This window comes from Melospiza georgiana, chromosome 25, assembly GCF_028018845.1.
Source record: "Melospiza georgiana isolate bMelGeo1 chromosome 25, bMelGeo1.pri, whole genome shotgun sequence".
In the NCBI taxonomy this organism is placed as follows: domain Eukaryota; kingdom Metazoa; phylum Chordata; class Aves; order Passeriformes; family Passerellidae; genus Melospiza; species Melospiza georgiana.
In genome coordinates, this window is record NC_080454.1 from 5,932,777 (window position 1) to 5,953,838 (window position 21,062).

Below are 21,062 nucleotides of genomic sequence, written 5' to 3' on the forward strand. Positions count from 1 at the left end.
GTAGTACAAACAAAAAACCAACAGTGACAGAGTCAGAATTCTCCGGGAATCCAGTGAAAAAGGTCGATCCTCTTGGAATCCAGTGGGAAAAGGGCTGATCCCCGGGGAACCCAGTAGAAAAAGAGCTGATCCTTTGGGAATCCAGTGGAAAAGAGCTGATCCTCTGTGAATCCAGTGGGAAAAGCTTGATCCTCTAGGAATCCAGTGGAGAATGAGGCTGATCCTTTGCAATCCAGTGGGAAAAGGGCTGATCCTTTGGGAATCCATTTCTTACCAAACAAAGACAAGGCAAAGGCAGGGCCACGGAGTTTTTATAGGGCATCCCAAGGGTGGAGTTGGGGTTTGGGTCAGGGGAGGAGTTCTTAGCAACACAAGAAGGGTGAGATCAAATTCCTGCCTCTTAGCAACAGCACCACTCCACACAGAATGTGTGCCCAAATCCTAAATTCCCTCTAAAAAAACTGAGAAATTATGGAACTTCAGATCTATCTATTTGATCAATTTCCTTCATTTCACCCAGTTTTGCGAGCTTTTAAAGGATGAAGGTGAAGCAGAGGAAAATTAAGGCCAAACCAAAAGTAGAAGCAGCCAGGTGTGTTCCCAACATGGATCACAGGGAATGGGAGTGACCAGGGCTGTGCCCAAAGTGCCTCCTCCAGTGGGGGATGGAGCTGGAGCAGCGCACGAAGCTCTGCCCGCACTCGGGGCACTCACAGAGCTTCCCTTACTGGTGCCTCCGTTCGTGTTTGGTGAAGTTAGAGCTGCTGGAGAAGCTCTTCCCACACTGGGGACACTCGTAGGGCCTCTCCCCTGTGTGGATGCGCCGGTGGGTGATGAGGGTGGAATTCTGCTTGAATCCCTTCCCACAGTCGGGGCAGCGGAAGGGCCTCTCCTCTGTGTGAATCCGATAGTGCTGGAGGAGATAGGAGCTGTTCTGAAACCTCTTCCTGCATTTATCACACTCGTAGGGCCTCTCCCCTGTGTGGACGCGCCGGTGGTTGGTGAGATCGGAGTTCTGCTTGAATCCCTTCCCACAGTCGGGACATTGGAAGGGCTTCTCCTCTCTGTGAATTTCATAGTGCCGGAGGAGATGGGAGCTGGTCTTAAACCACTTCCCACACCTGGAACAATCATAAAACCTCTCCCCAGTGTGGATCCTCTGGTGCTGGATCAAGCTGAACCTCCGGCTGAAGTGCATCCCACACACGGAACACCTGTACGGCCTTTCTCCAGTGTGGGTCCTCTGGTGCATGATCAGGCTGGAGCTCTGGCTGAAGCTCTTCCCACACTCCCCACACTCATAGGGCTTCTCCCCAGTGTGGATCCGCTGGTGCCTGATCAGGTCGGAGTTCCACCTGAAGCTCTTCCCACACTCCACGCATGTGTGGGGCTTCTCCCCACCACGGAGCTGCTCATGGAGCACCAGCTCCGAGCTCTGGCTCCGTCTCCGCCCGCCTTCCCGGCCCAGGCTGGCTCTTTCCCCCTCAGATCCCCGCCGGCTGCGTTTGCAGCCCCTCCTCGTGCGGCATCTCAGGGGCTTTTCCTCCCCGTTGGCTTCCTGCGCCGTGGAGCCGTTCAAAACGGCCTCTTCCACCAGGTTCTGCCGCAGGCATTTGTCCTCCCTGCTCTCCATGCTCAGCTCCTGCTCTGGGGGAGGAAGGACAAGGACAGGATGGGATTTGCCTCCGTGCCACAGGCAAGGGCAAGGAGATCCCCCAGGGCTGAGCTGCAGCCGGGGCCGTGCTGGGCTGGGAGATGGAGCAGCACAGAGGGGAAAGGGGCACTGACTTCCTCCTCACCTGCCTTAGTGTCCCGGGGCATCTTCCTCTTCCTCGCAGCCTCCCAGGCTTTGGCAATGGGAAATCCTGGTTTGGGGAAAACAAGGGATGAGCGCGTTTGTAGGAGTGTCGGGGGGTAGGACGGTCGGGACAGACGGAGACGAGAGAGCTCTGCAGCCAGGTCGTGGAACTTGTGGTTTATTGCAAAGGGCCTGGGTGCAGGGCCCTGCTTGGAGCTGCCAGGCACAGCTCGGAGCAGGCTCGAGAGAAGAGAGGGGTAGAGAGGATGAGAGGGTAACAGAGTAAGAGAGCAAAAGCGTAAGAGAGTAAGGTTCCCGTTACAATACAATCCATCTTCTGTGTTGAATATTCTATTTCTCACCAACCAATCTAGTACCAGATGCAAATCCTACAGCATTTACATTCAGCCTGCAAAAATCATTACATCACCATACTGTGTTACATTTTACACCCTAAAAACTCCTCTTTGGACCCCTTCTGCCGAGCCAGTAGGGTCTGCTCTGACCCTTGGATCTGTCTGCAAGCAGAGGGAACTGTTTCATTAAAAGGGGATTACCTTCAGTTGGGCCACACCATTGTTTTCCAGTTGTTCCCTAACTGAGGTATCTCAGAGCTTGCTTTCATTTCAATCTTCCTTATTCTTCCTATATTCCGAAAATCTTCTGCCAGACAATCATATTTATAAGGTATTCCTGTTTCATCTTCCCAAAAACACATATTGAGTTTGAAGGTCCCTCTGCCCGAGTCCATCTCTACAAGTCACCGGCCACCTCGGCTCCACAAAAACCTCCCAAACACAAAGATTCAGCCCTGAAAAAGCCTCCCAGGAGTTCCCCGTCCCTGGTCTCTCCCCTCTGGTGTTCGAGAGTTCCCTCCTGCCCCAGCTGCTGGGGGTCACGCTTGGTTTGGGGGTCCCCCTTCTCCTCCATGCCCGGCCTCCCCAGGCCGCTGGCAGTCCCAGCAATGCCAAAAGCTCCCCCCGCTTCGCTCTCTCCACTTTGGGATGCCGGGGCTTTTTGGTCTCCCAGGCTCCCTTCTCCCCTCATTCTCTGCTCTGGGCTGCAGCGGCTCCAAGGAGTCCCCCCTGCCCCTCTCCAGGCTCTTGAGGCTCCCGCCAATGGCGCCGCTCCCCCCTCTCTGGGCTCCCCACTTTGGGCTCCTGGGGGACACAGGGCTCTATTCCTCCAGGCTGCCTCTGCCGGCAGCTGCCACCGCCACCCCCCCGATGCCCCCCAAGGGGCCTTTTCCGCTCAGCCTTGGACTGCTTCATTCTCCAAACATCCCCAAAAAACCCAGCCCAGGGACACCCAGGGATATCCGGGCCAAGCTCCCCCTCCCCGCTCACCGACGCAATGGGGGGGCGATGATCCCACAGGTGAGGGCTGCGAATTCAGGCAGGGATCGACAGCCTGGTTCCCTCAGCTCAGCCTCCATCTGCCTTTGTCCCTCCTCGTCCTCTTCCTCCCGCTCCTCCTTATCCGTTCCCCCTACTCCTCTTCCTCTGTCTCGTCTCCATCTCCTTTTCCTCTTCCATCTACTCCTCTTCCTCTGTCTCGTCTCCACCTCCTTTTCCTCTTCCATCTCTCCTCCCCCTGCTCCTCCTCTCTAACCCTGCCTCCTCCTCCCGGCCCTTCCCTCCCACCTCCTCCTCCCCCAGCAGCAGCCACACCCTCGGTGCCCCGTTCTGGCAGCCCGCGGCAGGAGCGGGGATGGAGCCGGGACAGGTCGGGATGGGCAGTGCGGGGCTCTCGGCTGCTCCAGCCGCTGCGGGCGGGGGGAACCCGGCCCGGGCCAAAGGAGAGGCAAACTGGGAAAACTGGGGGCAGAGCACAAAGCTAAGGATGCAGCAGAAAATGGAGCTGAAAGAGTTATGTTAACATTAACTCCAAACGAGGAAAAAATGGAAATTCCAAAGTTTAGGGAAGCCAAGAAAAAAGATTTAAACAAGACAGGAAGTGAACAAGATAAATCAGGGAAATAGAGACTTCTTGATGGAAGACAATTACTTAATAAACTGTGCTTACTAGGAAAAAAATAGAAGACATGCATCAGAAAACACACTGGGGTAATCAAGATTTGTGTGGTCATTTTTTAAGGAACTATGGGTGCACTGGGATTTTTCGAGTAGCAAAGCAAGTAACTGAAAGATGCTTAATTTCCCAAAGGATAAATAAAAACATGATGAGAAAAAAAAACATTAGGAGTTTGCAAGTTAGCTGGTTGACCATTTCAAAGTATCCATGCAGAAGTTTAGATTTGTTAGGTTCTGGGTTTCTTTGTTAAAAAAACCCATTTAATCTAGAAGAAAGAGAATATGCCATATGTTTAACAGGAGATTTTAGGAGAATAAAAATCTTTAAAGTATCAGAAATGTCCGAGACAAAACAAGAAAAGACAAAGGGAAATGAAAGGCAGAGGAACAAGGGGAAAATTCATAAAGAGAGTGGGATCCTCTGCAGGTCTTGCCCCCTCTGTTCGCGGCCCAGGCGCCTGTCCCGGGTCCCAGCTCGCTGCCCGCCTCAGCTCCGCCTGTCCCGGTTTCCATCCCAGGTGCGGCCTCACTGCCCAGGGCAGCTCCACCTGCCCCGGCGCTGTCGCTCAATTTGTGTGCCCTGCTCCCACTGCCTGGCCCGCGGCCGCTCTGCCGGCCATGCTGGGGAAGATGGGGGTTGCTCTGTCCTGCCGCCTGCTCCGAGGTCACCGCGCCCACCGCACCCAGGGGGTGTCCCAGCCATCCCATCCCCGGCTGCCCTGCCCGTGCCACCTGCGCTGGGCACCGCCGCTGCTGCCGGGCTCTCCCACCTGCCTCTGCTCTGCCGGGAGCTGCCGGATCAGCCACCATCAGCCATGTGGGGGCTACCCACGTTCCACCTCGGACTCCACGGGAAGATCCCCCTCTGCCGATTCCAGAAGCAGACCCTGCCCACACTCCCAACGAGCCTCGGCGGGATATCCTCCCCTGACCCCGTCCTGCTCTGAGTTACGGCCCCTTGGTAACCACAGCTCCAGCAGATCAGGGAAATTCTCTCTCTCCACAGGAAGCACCTTATCAAAACACTAGGAGCTCAGTTAAAAGTCAGCCCTCTCCAAATTCTGTCTCAAAGCACGGGACAAAGGCTAGAGAAGGTAAAAAAGTGAAAGAGTTAGATGAAGGGATTGCTCTATTTCCGTTCAGAGAGGTTCCCATGGGAGGGATGCGCTGCCCCGCCCCGCGGGAGCCACCAGCGCCCCTGCCGGCCGTGCCCGGAACTGCACCCAAAGGCAAAGCGCCGCAGCCCAAAGGCCGGGACTGGGTCCGGGCTCTGTTTGCTGTCAGTGCCGCAGCTGTTGGTGTTTGTTTGCTTTATTATACACACTGGTAAAGAACTGGTATTCCTATTCCCATATCTTTGTCTGAGAGCCTCTTGATTTCACTAGTGTAGAAATTAAGACAGAGGGTGTTGCATTCTGCATTCAGAGAGAGGCTTTTTCTGCCTTCCCGAGCAGACACCTCTCTTGTAAAGCAAGACAAGCACCCACAGGCACTGAGGGGGCTGCAGGAGGGGCACAAGAAGGCCCTGCAGCACTTGGGCACAAAGGCACAGCAGGTGAGTGCAAGAAGGGAGCAGCAAAAGGCCAAGCTGAAGGCAGAGACCATGGCACAGTTCCTACAGCCCCTGAGGGATCAACCCCAGGGCCCAAGGGGGCCCCAGCACCCAGGGCACGGGCTCGGCCACAAGCACCTGGCAGAGGCATTGCCCTCCTCGGCAGGGGAGAGCCCACCCAAACAGCCCCTGGCAAGGAACCAGGGCTCCAGCTGCAGGGCACAAGGACACTGCAAGCACAGACAGCAGCACCCTCCGGACCAGCAAGTCCACCCCTTGATGCACATGGATTGCCAGGGCTGTTACAGCTCCCATCACACCAGGGACCCTCCACACTGCAGCCCTTGAGAACATTCAGGGTGGGTCTGCATTGAGAGGAGGCATTTCCCGATGGACACAGGGGCCTCTCAATCCACTCTGAATCTTCGACATATGGGGGAGGAAAATGCTAAAGATATGTTTGATTAGTGAGGAGATAAGTGGGAAAGATGCGTGGTTTTATTCAACCAGTATTGCTACATCTGGGAGAGGGATTTGAAATGCATGAATTTTTACTTGGTCCTAATTGTTATCATGATTCACTGGGAAGGGATTTGATCACTAAACTTGGAACACAAATTAATATTATAAAAGGTGATGCAGAGGCCAGTTCTATTGCACCTCTGTGTCAAATGTCTGGCCAGGCCTATGTTGAAGTGAACCCTGAAGTTCTGGCAGCCCCAGGGAAAGAGGGAAAATTAGATATGGAGCCTCTCCAAAGTACTCTGAAGCAACCAGGACAAGTGGCGTCTAAAAGCAACACCCTGTTCCAGGGGAGGGAAGGAAGGGGAATCAGACACAGCGCAGGTCACCACCCCATGCTCTGCTCAACCCACGCAGCTGTGGGTGCTTGTGAGAGCCTGGCACTGAAATGCCCCGAGCAGGAAGGCTTCAACATCTTCTGCTGACACCATGGCACCTAACAGGGGGACAAAAGCAATTCTCACTGCTTCAGCAACCACTGGTGCAGATATCAAGGGATATTCTCCCAAAGGAAGCTGGGCTGGCACACAGCCTGCCCTGGCACTTTGCTGCTGCCAACACCCAGCCAGGACATCGGCTCCTGCCTAAGGAGTGCAAAGCAGCACCACTGGTGGCCAAGGGGCCCATGCCAAGTGTCCCTGAGGCCAGAAACAGCCGCCAGCACAGCTCAACACGGGGGGACCCCTCAGCCTGGCCTGAAGGCCTCTGAAGCCCCGGAGATTTGCACTTCCCGCCCGCAGCAGGAGGATGGGAGGCCGCCCCTCAGCCTGCCCTGAAGGCAACGCAGCAGCGGCCAGGGCTCCACAGCGGGCCAAGCCCCTGCACCTGCCCACAGATCCTCGCCTGGAATCCTCTGCAATCCTGGCCACCCTCCTCTGCCATCTCCAGCCACTGAGCTCTGGGGCTCACTGACACCCACACTCTGGGCTGCCTGCCATTGCAGTGCTGCAAAATGTACCGAGTTTGGTTCTTTTAGATCTTATTTCTCTGCTCAGGCTTGGTTTGTCTTTGCCTTTGGGAAAGGGATTTTAAAGGTTTTACTTAAGGGGTATTACACCACTCAACAGAGATGAGTTCAACACCTCAACAGATTGGGAACAGTCCAAAAGATACCTACAGAGATAACGACCAGCAACAAAACTAGAAGAGATTTAAAGGTCACGCTTTAACTCATAAACAGTCAACAGAATACTGTTTAAAAACAAGAAAAAAAAAAAAAGGCATCAAAAAAAAAGGCAAGGGAAAGTGGGTGGGAAAGGAACAGGGGAGTCATTAGATTACTGCCTGGGAAAGATCCTTTGGTTCTAGTCAGGCTGGAGAGGAGCTTTAAAAATGCAAATGAACACTGCTGGGCAAAGTGTGGACAATGTACCTGGGTCTCTTGCCCGGGGCAGGAATTGGGCTGATTCCCTCTGCCCCTCACCCCAAGCTCTGCCTGCTGGCACTGATGGAATTTGCACAGCTCAAGGCAGAGCCCATGGGGAGGATATCTGACCCTGCAACACAAACGGGTGAAGCTGCAAAGGGAAACAGCAAAAGGAGAATGTTGGGAAAACTTCACTATAAATAAATGGGGGGGATCATCCCTCTGCCCACACCAACATGTGCTGTCACTGTCTGTGTTACGTAGGGTATATTAGAGCACTGGGTGTTTTTTGCTACCAAATATTCAGGGAAATCAGTTGGGAATCCAAGGATTTGATGATTTAATTAGAGAAAAGCAGTCAATTGATGCAGCCCTGGCTGGAGAGAGTGGCCAAAAATGGGGAAAAGATGAACAGCCAGCAGAACAAATCCTACAACACCATGGACCAGCCCCGGGGAACCCTAACCAATTCATATCAGGAGCCACAGAACCCATTTCTCATTTCAATGGATTAGATTACAAGCTGTCCTGGCAATAATAACCAACCAGACAGCTCCAGCTCCTGACCCTCCTGCTGAGCAATCCACTGAAATGAGGAACACAACACTTAACCATGGGATGGGATCAGATCATCTGTTAGCAGAAAAAGGAAGAGGTTGTGGAAAATTAAATGACTCAAACTGCTGCTGGCAAATAGATGACAAAGGAAAAGGGGAGGAAAAAAAAAAAAAAACAAACAACGGAAAAAAAAATCCCATCTCATGAACCAGTGCAAACGTGAAAAGCATGGGAATGGCACACGGTTCTGTGGTTCCCTGGCAGACCAAGGGTTAAACGAATGCTATTTCTCCTCTGATGAGCTACAGCAACTCACACCTTTTTACCATGCTCCACACTTTGAGAGTGCAACTCATTCAGCAGCTGAGCGAGGGCATGCAGGTGGCAGCCAGGCCTCCTGATCCAGAAACGGAACAGAAGGACAGGGAATGAGAGCACTGAGAATAATGCCAAATCCTAAGAGGACCCAGGAAGAAAAAACAGTGTCAATGAGTGAGTCTGCCTGGAGATAGGGCCAGGGACTTGTAGATATGGAAGTAATGGGAGAAACCATCAGTTTTAGAAAATGTTAGAAATTGACACAGAAAGCTCCTCAAAGTGCCACTGAATTCCTAAACTTCCAGAAGAACAAAGACTTAACAGAGCCGTGAATGTGGGCTGTTATACAAAAGTGAGGATGCACATTAACGAGGACAAGCAGTTGGCAGATGGGGAGATCTGAACCTTCCAAGCACCTCAGCCAGTGGGCAAAGGGAGAGGGAGATGAGGCCAGGAAAATGAGGATACAGAGGAGGCTGCGAACCACAACAATGGCAGAGAGCGCACGGCAAATGCCCCACGGCCTCTCCCTCTGCTCAGCAATAAAGTCACTTTTACAGGACTCTTCTGTCTCCTCTGGGCACAGAAACCTCCGGCCACGGCAATTTCCCCGCACAGCCCCGGGCACGGGGCAGCCCCCTCTGTCCCAGCCACAGCAACCGGGCCGAGCCAGCGCTACTCCGGCAGCGGCTCCTGCGGAGGCAGCGGCCGCAAGGAGACCGCGGGCAGCCGCTCCCGCAGCGCCCTCACGCCAGCGGCAACACGGGCTGGGCACGGCATAACGAACCCGGCCGAGCCCCCTGCCGCCCCCGAGGCCCGCAGCCAGCCCCGAGCCCCCGCACAACCCAGCGCGGCTCCCACCTGCGCTGCGGCCGCCTCCGAGCTCCGCCGCCGCCTCACCGCGCTCCGGCCGCTGCCGCCGCTCACGGGCCCGCACACACGCTCCGACAATGGCGCCGCTGCCCAACCACGGCCGCCCTCAGCCCGCCACCGGGGCCCTGCTCCGCCCCGCTCCCACCAATCAGCACGCCACAACCACGACTGACGGCACCATCGTCCAATCCCAGCCAGGGGCGGGCTCTGCACACGGCACAGCCCCGCCCCGCGCTCTCAGGGCCCCCCGGGCTGCGTGAGGGTAGAGCCGGAGCTGAGGAACAGCCCTGGAACGGGCCCGGGCCCGAGGGGGATTGAGCTGAAAACACAAACAAACTTCTCCGCAGCTCCCGCCACGGCTTTCCCGGCACTGCGGCTCCGGTGGCTCCGGCTCAGCGGGAAGCCCTGGAGCCTCACTTCTCCTGTCCTAATTAGGAGCATCAGTGCATCGCTTTGATTTCCCCCAAAAAGGGAAAACCGCCCAAAACCCCTGTGGATGAGCGGGGGAGGGGAGAGATTTCTGACAGAAAACCCCAAAATCTCAGAGCAGGATAATGAGAAGTAAGTGAAGAGCCTTAAATGCAGCTTTCCCCCACGCCTCCCTCCTCCCAGCTCCACCTCCTACCCCGGCAGTGCCGCAGACAGGGAATGGGGCCGGGCTCAGTTCATATCCCGGGGCTTCTCCCTCTGCTCAGGGACAGGAGTCGTTCCCCTGCTGCACCCTGGGCTCTCTCCCACCGGAGACTTCTCCAGGAACTTCTCCAAGCTGAGTCCATCCCACGGGGCACAGCCCCCTCCAAGTGCTGCAGCGTGGGTCACTGTTCCCCGGGGTCAGTCCTGCCAGGACAGGCTGCTCCAGCGGGGCCCTCTGGCCGCGGGGTCACAGCCTCCTCTCAGTCATCGCCGTGCTCCAGCGTGGCTGCTCCGGGGGCTGCAGGGGGATCTCTGCATCCCCAGGGATCTCTGCATCTGGCAGCGCCGTTTTTGGAGGCATCAGGAATAGGCTGAGCTCCGCCTGAAGCTCTTCTCACATTCCCCACATCCTTCCCCGCACAGGAAGGGTTTTACCTCCTCACAGCTCCCCAGGTTACGTTTGTAGCCCCTCCTCGTGTGGGATCTCTAGGGCTTTTCCTCCCCGTTGGATTCCTGTACCATGGAGCCGTTCCAAATGGCCTCTTCCACGAGGTTCTGTGGCAGGGATTTGTTCTCCCTGGTCTCTGTCCGCACCTCAGTGCCTGGGGGACGAAGGACAAGGAGAGGGAGAGATAGGGAGAAAGGAAAAGGAAAAGGCAGGAGGAGAGGAAGGAACAAGAAGGAACAAGGGAGAAGGAGATGGGAGAGGAACATGGATGGATGAAGGACAGAATGAGGAGAAGAACGAGGGCGGACAAGAAGCAGATGGGATTTGCCTCCATGCCAGAGGGAAGGGGAAGGAGATCCCCCCAGTCCATCCCTGGCAGGATGGCGATGGCAGTGAGGCTGTCCTGCAGCGATGCTGGGCTGGGAGATGGAGCAGCAGAGAGGGGAAAGGGGCAGTGATTCCTCCTGCCCTGCCTGGCTGTCCCAGCCTGGAGCGTCCTGGCGCTGCCGAGGCCCTTGCAGCGTCCAGCACTCTGGAGCCCGAAGCTCACGGCTGCTTTATAAAGCTGACAAAGTCAGCAGGATGGGTCTGGGTATGATCTGCAGCAAACTGGGTTTATTGGTACAGGAACAGGGGACAGAGCTGAGCAGGGCCCAGGGACAAAGACAGGGTGCAAGCTGAGGGCACAGGGGGTTTTTAGATGGGGTAGTGAGGGTGGAGCTGAGGGTCAGGGTCCAATGGATATGGGGGAAAATGGGGCAAAGGAGGGGTTAAGGGTCGGGTCAGCTAATAGGGAAACAGGGGCAGAGGAATGCAGTAAATTGGAGCCAATGGAGGGACAGAGAGGGAGAACATTCTAGAGACTAACCAGAGGTGGGTAACAGGGGTTGAACTAGGGTAATTAGGCCAATGGGCCAATGGGGTAACATAACTTTCCATAAATCAGCATGTGCCTGCAAAGATGTATGGGAGAAGCAAGCTTCTCACCATAACCTTGAAATCTATTCTTCTTATTGGGGACCAGTCCCCCACGGGTGGGAGATTGAGACTCCCATGGGCCTCCACACCAGTGCATCTTCCTTTTCCTTGCAGCCTCCTTCTCCTCCATCCAGACAAAGGTTAGGATTGACAAATCCTGGTTTTGGGGGAAGAACAAGGGGTGAGCACCTTGGGTTTGTGAGAAAGGAGCCTCACTCTTTAGAATTTTTGTAAGTTTAATAAGGAATAATAAGGGACAAATCAGTAACAGCACTGGGTGCTCAGCGATGGCCAGAGGCACACTGGTTAACCACAGCAACTCTTCTTGTCTGGTTTTTCCATTGTATTGTTCAAATACATATTCATAATGGTTATACATATTCAAACATTTCTTTGAACACGTTTACATGCTCCAGGAATTCTTTAGGTTGTTTTGACCCCCCACTCGCCTTTTTAGAGCACGTGCAGGAATCGTGGATTGCTGTTTTGAGGATTGTGTGTCACTCCCTCACAAGGGCCCCTGTTCTGTGGTTTCAGCAGGTGACAGTTATTGACAGGGGAAGGGTCAGTGGCAGGGCTCCTCATCACATCCCTTCTTTAAATGTTATCTGACCATGCAGACGGTTTTAGTTACTTCTACAAGTACTTGAAGGAACATTATCTATTTCACAAACATCTCTGAAGTGTTATTGTCAGTTATTTATAAAAATAAAATTAAAAGCATTACTTATTATTTCACAACTACAGCTACTTCTGCAAAAGTTAACATTCTAATGCACAACACATGACATCCACTTTAATATTTTGCAACATATCCAAAACTATAATTTATGTTTTTCATGCTGTCCACAAACTAAAATATCATCCATAAATGATGTTCTGAGGATATGAGCTACACAGGGGCCAGGGCATTGGCCACAAAAAGCTGGCAAATTATACTATAGCAAAAGCAGATAAAAGTGATTACAAACTTCACTCTATCAAAATCAGTGTGGTTAAGAATAGATTGCAGAAGTCAATACATAATAGCAAAAGCCAACACTACCCAGTTATTTATAACAATCCCAGGGCAGGTTTTTCCCTTGCATGGAGCACTTGGGCCTTCCCCGGGCCCCTTCTGCCCTGTGCAGAGCCGGTGGCATTTTCCAGCACACCCAGTTTGTAACCAAGAGCCGGGTGCAGCCGAGAAGGCTCCAAGCGCCTCCTTCCAGGCTGACTCTGCAGGGGCCGAGGCTGCTCTGGGCTCTGCCAGGGCTCTGCTGGGGCTCAGCTCTGGGCCAGGCTGGGCCCGCTCTCCCCTCACATTGCTCCGGGCAGCTGAGGCACAGCGGGAGAAGGAAGGGACACGGCAAGGCAGTTGAGGGTTAAGAGAGTTTTTATTCAAACAACTGACATAACAAACAGGCTGTCCTAACTACCATAACCAACTACAGTGCTAACTACTATAACTATCTAGTTGTCCTGACTACTATAACTGAAAGCTGTCCTCAAGGGCTTCATCTCCTCCGCTGCTCCCTCAGTTGCTCCGCTGCAGTGATCAGAGGGGTCAGGCTGGAGAGAGGCTTGGCTGATGATAAAAATGGGTGCTGCCCAAAGGATAAAAAGGAAAGAAATGAACTGTTACTTTCCAGAGTCAAGTTCCTCACAGGCTCTGTTGCAACAGGACAAAGGGAAATGGTTTGAAACTCAGGAGAGGGAAGCAGGCTCAGATTAGATCTAAGGAAGAATTTTTTAACCAGGAGAGTGGGGAAACACTGACAGAAGGTGCCCAGAGATGTGGGAGGTGCCTCCTCCCTGGAAACATCCAAGCTCAGGTCAGGCAGGTCTCTGAGCCCCCTGACCTGCTTGAAGATTTTATGAATAAGAAGCTGGACTAGGCCAATATTCAAGCAGCGATCAATTTATTATTTAATATGGTAAAGTATGAGCCATACAGTGCGGGAAATTTTCCCTCCAACTGCACACCGATAATTGATGGTTACAGGTATTTATAGGGGTACTCATCAGTTTTTTTCAGCAGTTTCTATTTCCAATCTTTTACTCATCAGCAATTTTTATTCCAAATTATTACATCACAATTCTATACACTATTGTGATTTTAATTTCTCAGGATGTATCTCAAAGGATTATCCCCAGATGGTGATGGTCCAGTTTCTGAAAGAAGAAAGACGACTCCCATCTGGTGGGCTCCAGCTCCCCAGATGTGTGCCCACCCTTTAATTGCAGAGACTATAAATCTCATAACAGTGACATCCAGCTTTCCTTCGGTCAAAACCATAAACCCTTGAGGTGATATTCATGTTCCTTTCTCAAGCTGTTTTTCTCTGCTTCAATAAGGCTTGAGATAGGCATATTTCCTTTATATATATTCCAAAGCTATAGTTTCAAGGATACAAGTAATATTCTAAAATTTTACTTCAAAAGGTTATTATTGCAGAGCTTTTTATGGATTAAATGCAATCAAAAATCAACATCTTTAACACCCTAATTCCAATGCTCCTAAATCAACTAGGGTTACTTGCAAACAAAAGATAGGTACAAAGGCCTTTTTCCGTGCTTTATTTTCCTATGTTATTATTAGAATTCACAGCTCTCCCATTGTCCGGGTCCACACATTTCGCATTCACAGATACACACATCGCCTGCTTGTACGTGAGACGAAACACAGCTTTGCATCTCACAAGATGTCCCTGCTCGCTGTGGGGCACCAGGCCCAGATGAGCTCCAAAGGAGCCTGCCAAGCCACAGCAGGCGAGGGTTCTGCTTGCTCTGCGTGTGGAACGCAGCCAGACTGGAGACTGTCGGAGGGGGCCCCACAAGAAAACCCCTCCCTGGCGCTGCTGCTTCCCCTGCAGCCCCTGGCCCTCAGCTGCAGCAGCTCCTGGGCAGCCCAGCGCCGCTCCTCGTCCGGCTCCAGGCTGCACTCGAGGCAGTCCTGCAGCAGAGCCGACAGGCGCCGGGGCTCCTGCAGCTGCGGGGTCCCGTTCTGCCGGATCAGAGCGCGAGCCTGCAGGGAAAGCAAACTCAGCGCTCTGCCAGCTCCCTTCACACCCACACGGGCTCACATCCACCCCAGGGCCTCAGCCCCAGCTCCAGGGGCACTTTCCTCCCTGCCACAGATGCTGCTCAGAGCTCATTTTGCTATGCCAACCAAAAAACTCAAACCCTGGGGCTGCCACAGCCACTGCAACATCCAAATGATCTCACATTGAGAGCCAGTTTCATTGGCTGACTCTGTCAGTAGGAACCTCCATCAGAAATAGCACATTTTGCTTCTCCAAATGTGGACACCAGCTTTACAGGCCGTTTTCCAGAGTCAGTGTGGTCTGCCTGTGTTATTTCAGAGGATTCTTACATCAAGTGCATCTCTGCAGTGCCACTGACGCTCAAGTAAATGCATTCCTGATGCCCCATCCCAGACACTGCCAGGCAAGAAACAGGAGGTTTGTGATGCTGAAAGCTCAGGCTTGGTGACACAGAGAAAGTAGCTTGGACTTGGAAAGAAATATGTTAGACTTTGGGAATGTTAAACAATCATCTTCATTTTTTCAACAAGTTTTCCAGTGAGAAGAATCAGGGGGGAAATCATCTCACAAATTCTTTTAGAAACTGCTGCAGAAATCTTGTTGGGTTTGGGGGCGGGTTGTGGGGTTGGTGTGGGGTTTTCTTGCAAGGTAACATTAGACCTGATACACTTGCTTCACATTTTCAGGTCATCCTCACAGCCAGAAGAGCTGCAACAACATAAATCCCAATGCAAATTGTTGCTGGAGATTGAGGAATACTCTTCTGTGTTGAGGCTGGAGTCCTCTGGGAATTCCCTTCCCATGTGCAGAAACCTCCAGCTGCTGCTCCCAGTGCAGGGTCCCCCTGTGCTCACAGGCCTCTGCAGCCACTGCAGAATTTGCCTCTTACCGTGGCCGCCGTTTCCCTGAAGTAAGGAGGTTCTCCTTCCACCATCTCGATGGTCACAGTGCCAAAGGCCCAGATGTCCACCTTGGGGCCATAAGGAGATCTGGTCACAACTTCTGGGGCCATCCAGTGAGCCGTGCCCACCATGGAGCTGCGCTGGTCCTGCTCAGGGCTGAGCTGAGCGCAGAGGCCAAAATCAGCTGAGGACAGAAACAAACCCTGTCAAAGGCAGCTGGAATGAGGAAACCAAGCACCAAGACTCCCCACTCTCAGTCTGAGAGTGCAGTCTTGAAGTAAGCTGGAAAAGCCCTCAGGGCTTTAGCCAAGCAAAGATGGAACTGGACCCTTCAAGAAACCATTGAGGAAGGGTTGGGGGATGTGAGAGAGAAGAGGGGAAGGAGGCGGGAGGAGGAGCAGGGGGGGATGGGAGGGGAGGGATTGAACCGGGGGAAGAGAAGGGGGAGATGAGGAGAGGAGCAGAAACAAGAAAAGTAGCGGGGATCCCCCGGCCTTCATCGAGGTGTCCAGGGGGGGCCAGGAAGATGTGGAACCCCCAGCCAGGTGTGTTCCCAACACGGGGGCTCTGACCCTGGGGGTCACCCGGGATTATCCAGCGTGGATCCTCCCACGGGGGATGGAGATGGAGCGGCGCACGGAGCTCGTCCCGCACCGGGCACTGCGGTCTCCGCGGGCAGCGACCCCTGCCCCCGGGCCAAGCCCCCACCCTTTGTCCCCCTCCCTTTGCCCAAATCCGTCCCATCGCCCCCCCCCAAACCCCTTTCCATCGCCCCCCAATAAACGGGCCCGGGCCCAACTGGGAAGCTTTACTGGGAGCACTGGGAGCAGGCACTGGGCGGGGGGAGAGCGCCAGCGGGGCTGGGGGGGACACGGGACCCCCCCAAAATCAGCGGAGCGGGGACGGAGCGGGGGGTCCCGGCCGGGCCCGAGCCCACGGGGAGGGGCTGCGGCCGCCGCCGGCTCAGGAGCTCTGTGGGCAGAGAAAAGGGGGTGACACCAGGCTGGGGGCCCCGGCGGGAGCGCACACGCTCCGCCACGGCGGGGACGCCACCCCCGGCACCCGCCCTGACCTTCTTGCGCAGGGAGAAGCCGAGCCCCAGCGCCAGGAAGACGAAGCCCAAGACGAAGCACCCGATGCCCGTCAGCATCTTGCTGCGGGCGGCGTCCGGCGGCATCTCTGGGGGGTCCGCAGGGCTCAGCACCCCCAAAACCTCTCACCGACACCCCGAGCCCCTCCCAGCGCCCTCCCTGTGGCCCCCAGCCCAGCCAGGGCCCCCTGAAACCACCCCCCGATCCCTTTTTGGCCTGGCCAGGAGCCACCAAAGCCCCTCCCGTCCCTCTCAGCATCCCACAGCCCCCTCCCAGGTGTCCCCAGCGCCCCAGGACCCCCAAAGCCTCTCTCAGTCCCTTGGCAGCCCCAGCAGGACTCAGCCAGAGCCCTCCCAGGCTGTGCCCAGCACCGACGAGCTCATGGCGAGCCCCGCTTTGCCATCGCCGATCTCCTTCCAGCCCCTCCGGGCTCACTGCGATCCCTCCCAGTCACAGCCAGCACCCCCAAACTCCCTCCCAGTCACACCCAGCGCCCCCCCAAGCCCATCCCATCCTCCCCAGCATCCCCCAAACCCCTTCCCAGCCCTTGCCCAGCCCCCAGCCCCTCTCCCACTTCCAGCCCGGCTCTCTCCAGCTCCCTCCCAGTGGCTCCCAGCACAGCCCAGCGGCTCTGCCAGCGCCCCCAGGGGCTCCCCCGTACCCCAGTGCCGCCTCAGAGGCTGCTCCAGGCTGACGTGCTCCACCTGGCAGCTGTAGCTGAGCCCGCGCCGGGGCGGCGTTTCCAGCAGCACCAGCAGCTGGTAGGTCCAGTCCCCGTTGGGGACCACGTCGGTGGCCACCACGTGCTCCAAGAGCTCCTGCTGGCCCTGGAACCACCTCACCTGGATGGCAGCACGGAGCAGAGCATCCATCACGGAGCAGAGCAGGCGGCCGGGGCCGGGCTGGGAGCTCGAGGGGGGCACCAGCGAGATGGACACGCTGGGGGGCACTGGGAGAGGAGCGAGAGAGAGAGCGGGGACACACTGGGATCAGCTGGGGGGCACTGGGAGAGAGAGGTGAGGGCTGGGCTGGGCTGGAGGGGGACTGGGAATGCACTGGGAAGGACTGCTGAGGGATTGGGAGGGACTGGGAGGGAGTTGAGTGGCACTGAGAGGAGTGTGAGGGGATGGGGGGCACTGGGATAGAGGGTGGAGCTCTTGGAGTGAACTGGGAATGAACTGGGAATAGATTGGAAATGGAGTGGGAGGGACTGGGGATAGCACTGGGCATGGTCTTGGAAGGACTGGAATAGCACTGGGAGGGATCTTGGTGGCACTGGGAGGAACAGGGAATGAAGTGCGCGGCACTACGAGGCCGAGTAGAGCGCGGGGCACTCGACGATGCGGATCTGCCTAACAACAGATGAGTCACGAAAGAGATGAGATCTCATTGGCTAGCAAGCGTTAACTTCACGCGTCGCTGAAATGGACGCGCGGGGGGGCACTGAGAGGGACTGAGATGGACTGGAGGGAACTAGGAGGGTCTAGAGGCCCCGGGGATGGGCACAAGGAGGGCTGAGGGCTCTGGGCTGATTCCCAGGGAAGTTTTGAGGTGCTCCAGGGTCATTGGCCGGGCAGGGCCCGAGGGGACACGGTCTGCCCCGCGCTCACCTCGGCGCTCCGTGATCAACGGAGTGGACAACTTGTAGTTGTACCGGCAGAGCCAGTCCACCGTAGTCCGTGCGTCCTCCGTTATGGCCGGGTCGCTGTTCATCTCCCTCGCAAACCTCTCCCCAAAGGGAGTGAACCCCACGTAGTGCCCCACGTCGCTGACGAACATCACGTGCTGCAGCCGATTATAGATGCCCCTCTCCACGAACTTCACCTTCTCTGTGCCGTTAGTGAAGTAACACTCGGACTTTAAAATCAACTGGAACACGCCTGTGAGTGCAGCACACAGCTCAAGCGGTGCCCCCTCAGCACCCCCCAGCAGCACCCCTAGAGCTCCGGGGGCCACCCCGGATCCCCGCTCCGCACCCCCTGTGCCCCACGGCTGCCATGGGACGCTCCTGCCCGCGCTGCCGCTTCCTCTATGCCGCCCTTCCCCCATTTCCCCTTCAACACCCTCTCCCCTCCCACCTCCGGCCGCTCCCAAATCAATTTTGGGGTCCCATTTCCGCATTCTACTACAAATGCGCCATTCCCAGCCCCCTCTCTCACCGATTTGAGGCGCTCCCTCCCCTTTTCCCCCTTTCCCCACCCTCTCCCACCCCTTCCTCCCCTTTCCTCCCCCCACCCCTCAGCCCCTCCCGCTCTCCCTTTGGGGGTCCCCTCCTCCTCCTCCTCCTCCATTCCGGGCTCCCCCCTTCGCCCCCTTTTCCCCCTTCTCCCCCCTGTCCCAGCGCCTCCCGCTCCCCGCTCACTCGAGAGCTCCGCGCCCGCAGCCGGGGGGGCTCCCAGCACCACCAGTGCCACCAGCAGGGCCCCAGCTGCCGCCCCTCGACCCATGGCCGGGGCCGGGCAGGGAGCAGCAGCCCCAAAGCAGCCGCGCTGCGCTGGGAGCGCCAGTCCGGAGCAGGGCGGGCTCGGCAGCGCCGCGCGCTCTCATTGGCTGCCGCCGCTTGGGGCCAGCGATCGGCCACGGGCTCTGCCCGGCAACCGATGAGGCAATCCAACGCCCCGAGCTCTCATTGGCTGTGCCGCCTCCTGCCTGCGCTGCCATTGGCTGAGGCCTTTCCGGGACGCTGCAGCCCCGGGCTGGGGGTTTTTTGGGCAGGGGGAACCTTGGGGCGCTGGGCAGGTGGGAGCTCAGGTGAGCCCAGCAATGCGTGCCCAGGTGCGCGGCATCTCAGGGCTGCCCGTGGCGAGCGGTGACGCTGGCCCGATGCCAGGCACCCCCAGAGCCGCTCTGTCCCTGCCCCCCGCAGCCGCACAGGGACAGAAAATGGAACCGAGGGTTCCTGCGTGGGGACAAGGACTGGGAGAGATCCCGAAGCAAATCCCACACGGGCACAACAGACCCGGCCTGGGCACACGGAGGGAATTTATTACCAACCAAATCACAGCAGCCCAAGGAGAAGGAAAAGAAATATCTCCAACACCTTCCCCCTACCCAACACGGATCAGCCAGAACAGGGGTCACCAGGGCTCTGCCCAATGGGGGCCACTGGGGATCATCCAGCGCGGATCCTCCCATGGGGGATGGAGCTGGAGCAGCGCACAAAGCTCTTCCCACACTCGGGACACGCGTAGGGCCTCTCCCTGGTGTGGAAGTGCTGGTGAGCGACGATCTCTGAATCCCACCTGAAGCTCTTCTGACATTTCAAACACTCCTAGGGCCATTCCCCAGTGTGGATCCTGTGGTGCTTGCTGAGGTCAGAGGTCCCACTGAAGCTCTTCCCACATTCCCCAAACTCACAGAGCCTCTCCCCAGTGTGGATGTTCAGGTGTTCCATCAGGATGGAGCTGGAGCTGAAACCCTTCCCACATTCCAAGCACTTGTGGGGCTTTTCCCTGCCATGAGGCTTCTCCCCCAGCTCTGAGCTCTGGCTGCATCTCCGGCCGCCTTCCTGGCTCAGGGGGGCTCTTTCCTCCCCACACCTCCCTGGGCTGAGTTTGCAGCCCCTCCTTGGGAGGGATCTCTGGGGCTTTTCCTCCTCCTCCATCTGGCCACAGCTTGGGAATGATAAACCCTGGTTTGGGGGAAACCAAGGTGGGATCGCCTTGGAGTAGAGGCTCCTCCTGGCAAGGTCCATCTCTGGAATTCAGCAGGAGTCTTGTGTCCATGAAAAACTCCACACATCAAGATTTAGCCTGAGAAAATTCTCCCAGGAGTTCCCTATTGCTGATCTCTCCACTTTTGGGGTTCTACAGGTTTCCTTTCCATGGGATCACAGGGGTTCGATGGTTCCAGGGGTTCTTCATTCTCCAGCGTCCTGCTTAGGGATGATCCAGGGGCTTTTGGGGGTCCATGGGGGCCCTTCTACCCTGATGCTCTGCTTTGAGGTCCCAGGGATCCCAGGGGTCCCTCCTCTCCAGGCTCCCCCCCTTTCCAGTCTGCCGGGTCTCCCAGCTCCGGGATCGCCCCTCTCTGCTCTCCCCACTCTGGGGGTCCCAGGGGTTCCCCTCCTCTGCTCTCCCGGGGGTCCCCAGGACCAATGTCCTCCCCAGTCCACACTGGGCAATGGCCATGTGGGCCCCCAAAGATCCCCCAAAGGACTCAGCTTTGGGCTCCTGCAAGATCCAAACCTACACACACACAGAAAAAAACCTCCCAGGGACACCAGATGATATTTGGGGTCAATTTCACAATCTGTGACCTCCAAACACACCCCAATAAAAAACCCTCACAGGGACCCCCCTGATGGATTTGGGACGAGCTTCCCCTCCCCGCTCACCTGCAGGGTGAGCTGGGGGCGATGGTCCCGCGGCTGCGGCCACAGGGGGCACTGGAACCTCCTGTTCCTGCTCCTGCTCCTCCTCTTCCTGCTCCTCCTTTTCCTCTCTCCATCCTCCTCCTCCTCCTTCCTAATCCCACCTCCTCCCCAGTTCCTGCCTTCTGTGTATTTAGAGTGGAGAACCTTGCTTGCATTTAGAACTAGAACAAAGATCCCAGACGGAACAAGGCTTGCTGCTTTTAGTCAGAAGTATCAGTGACTAAAGGTCACGTTTCCTTTGGTTTGGTGCCCTCCTTTTTCCTCCTCAGTGTTCAGGCTGGGCTATGGGGTGTCCTTGTTTGCTGCATTTTCCGAGTTCCTCTTGCACCCTTTGGGCCATAGGCTGTGCTCTGGGAGGGTTCTTTGTGCTCCTTTGTGACACAGGAGAACCTTCCAGGCGGTTTCTGCGTGAGCTGCTGCTGGGATGTCGCAGGAACAGCGCCACGTCCCCGTGGTGTTCCCGTTGCTGTGGGACACGGAGGCCTCAGTGCCCAGAGGGGCTCTGGGCTCGTTGCCGGAGGATCCTCCTGCCCGAGGCATTCTCAGCAGCCAGCCCAGCCCTGACAGGTGTCCTTCTGTGCTTGCAGGT

The 21,062-nt window shown here is 56.1% G+C and overlaps 1 protein-coding gene and 1 pseudogene across 1 annotated transcript; one reads left to right on the top strand and one right to left on the bottom strand.

Annotated features, from left to right (window-relative positions):
- LOC131093377 (uncharacterized) overlaps positions 1 to 21,062 on the top strand; it is a 1,138,058-nt pseudogene that overhangs the window by 501,999 nt on the left and 614,997 nt on the right.
- Positions 15,909 to 18,545, bottom strand: LOC131093434 (class II histocompatibility antigen, B-L beta chain-like). The gene is made up of 5 exons (XM_058040602.1): positions 18,461 to 18,545; positions 17,709 to 17,978; positions 16,760 to 17,047; positions 16,080 to 16,186; positions 15,909 to 15,979 (listed from the first exon to the last, which is right to left on the bottom strand). Exons 1-5 carry the CDS (start codon positions 18,543 to 18,545, stop codon positions 15,971 to 15,973), a joined length of 759 nt encoding a protein of 252 aa, XP_057896585.1. The 3' UTR covers positions 15,909 to 15,970.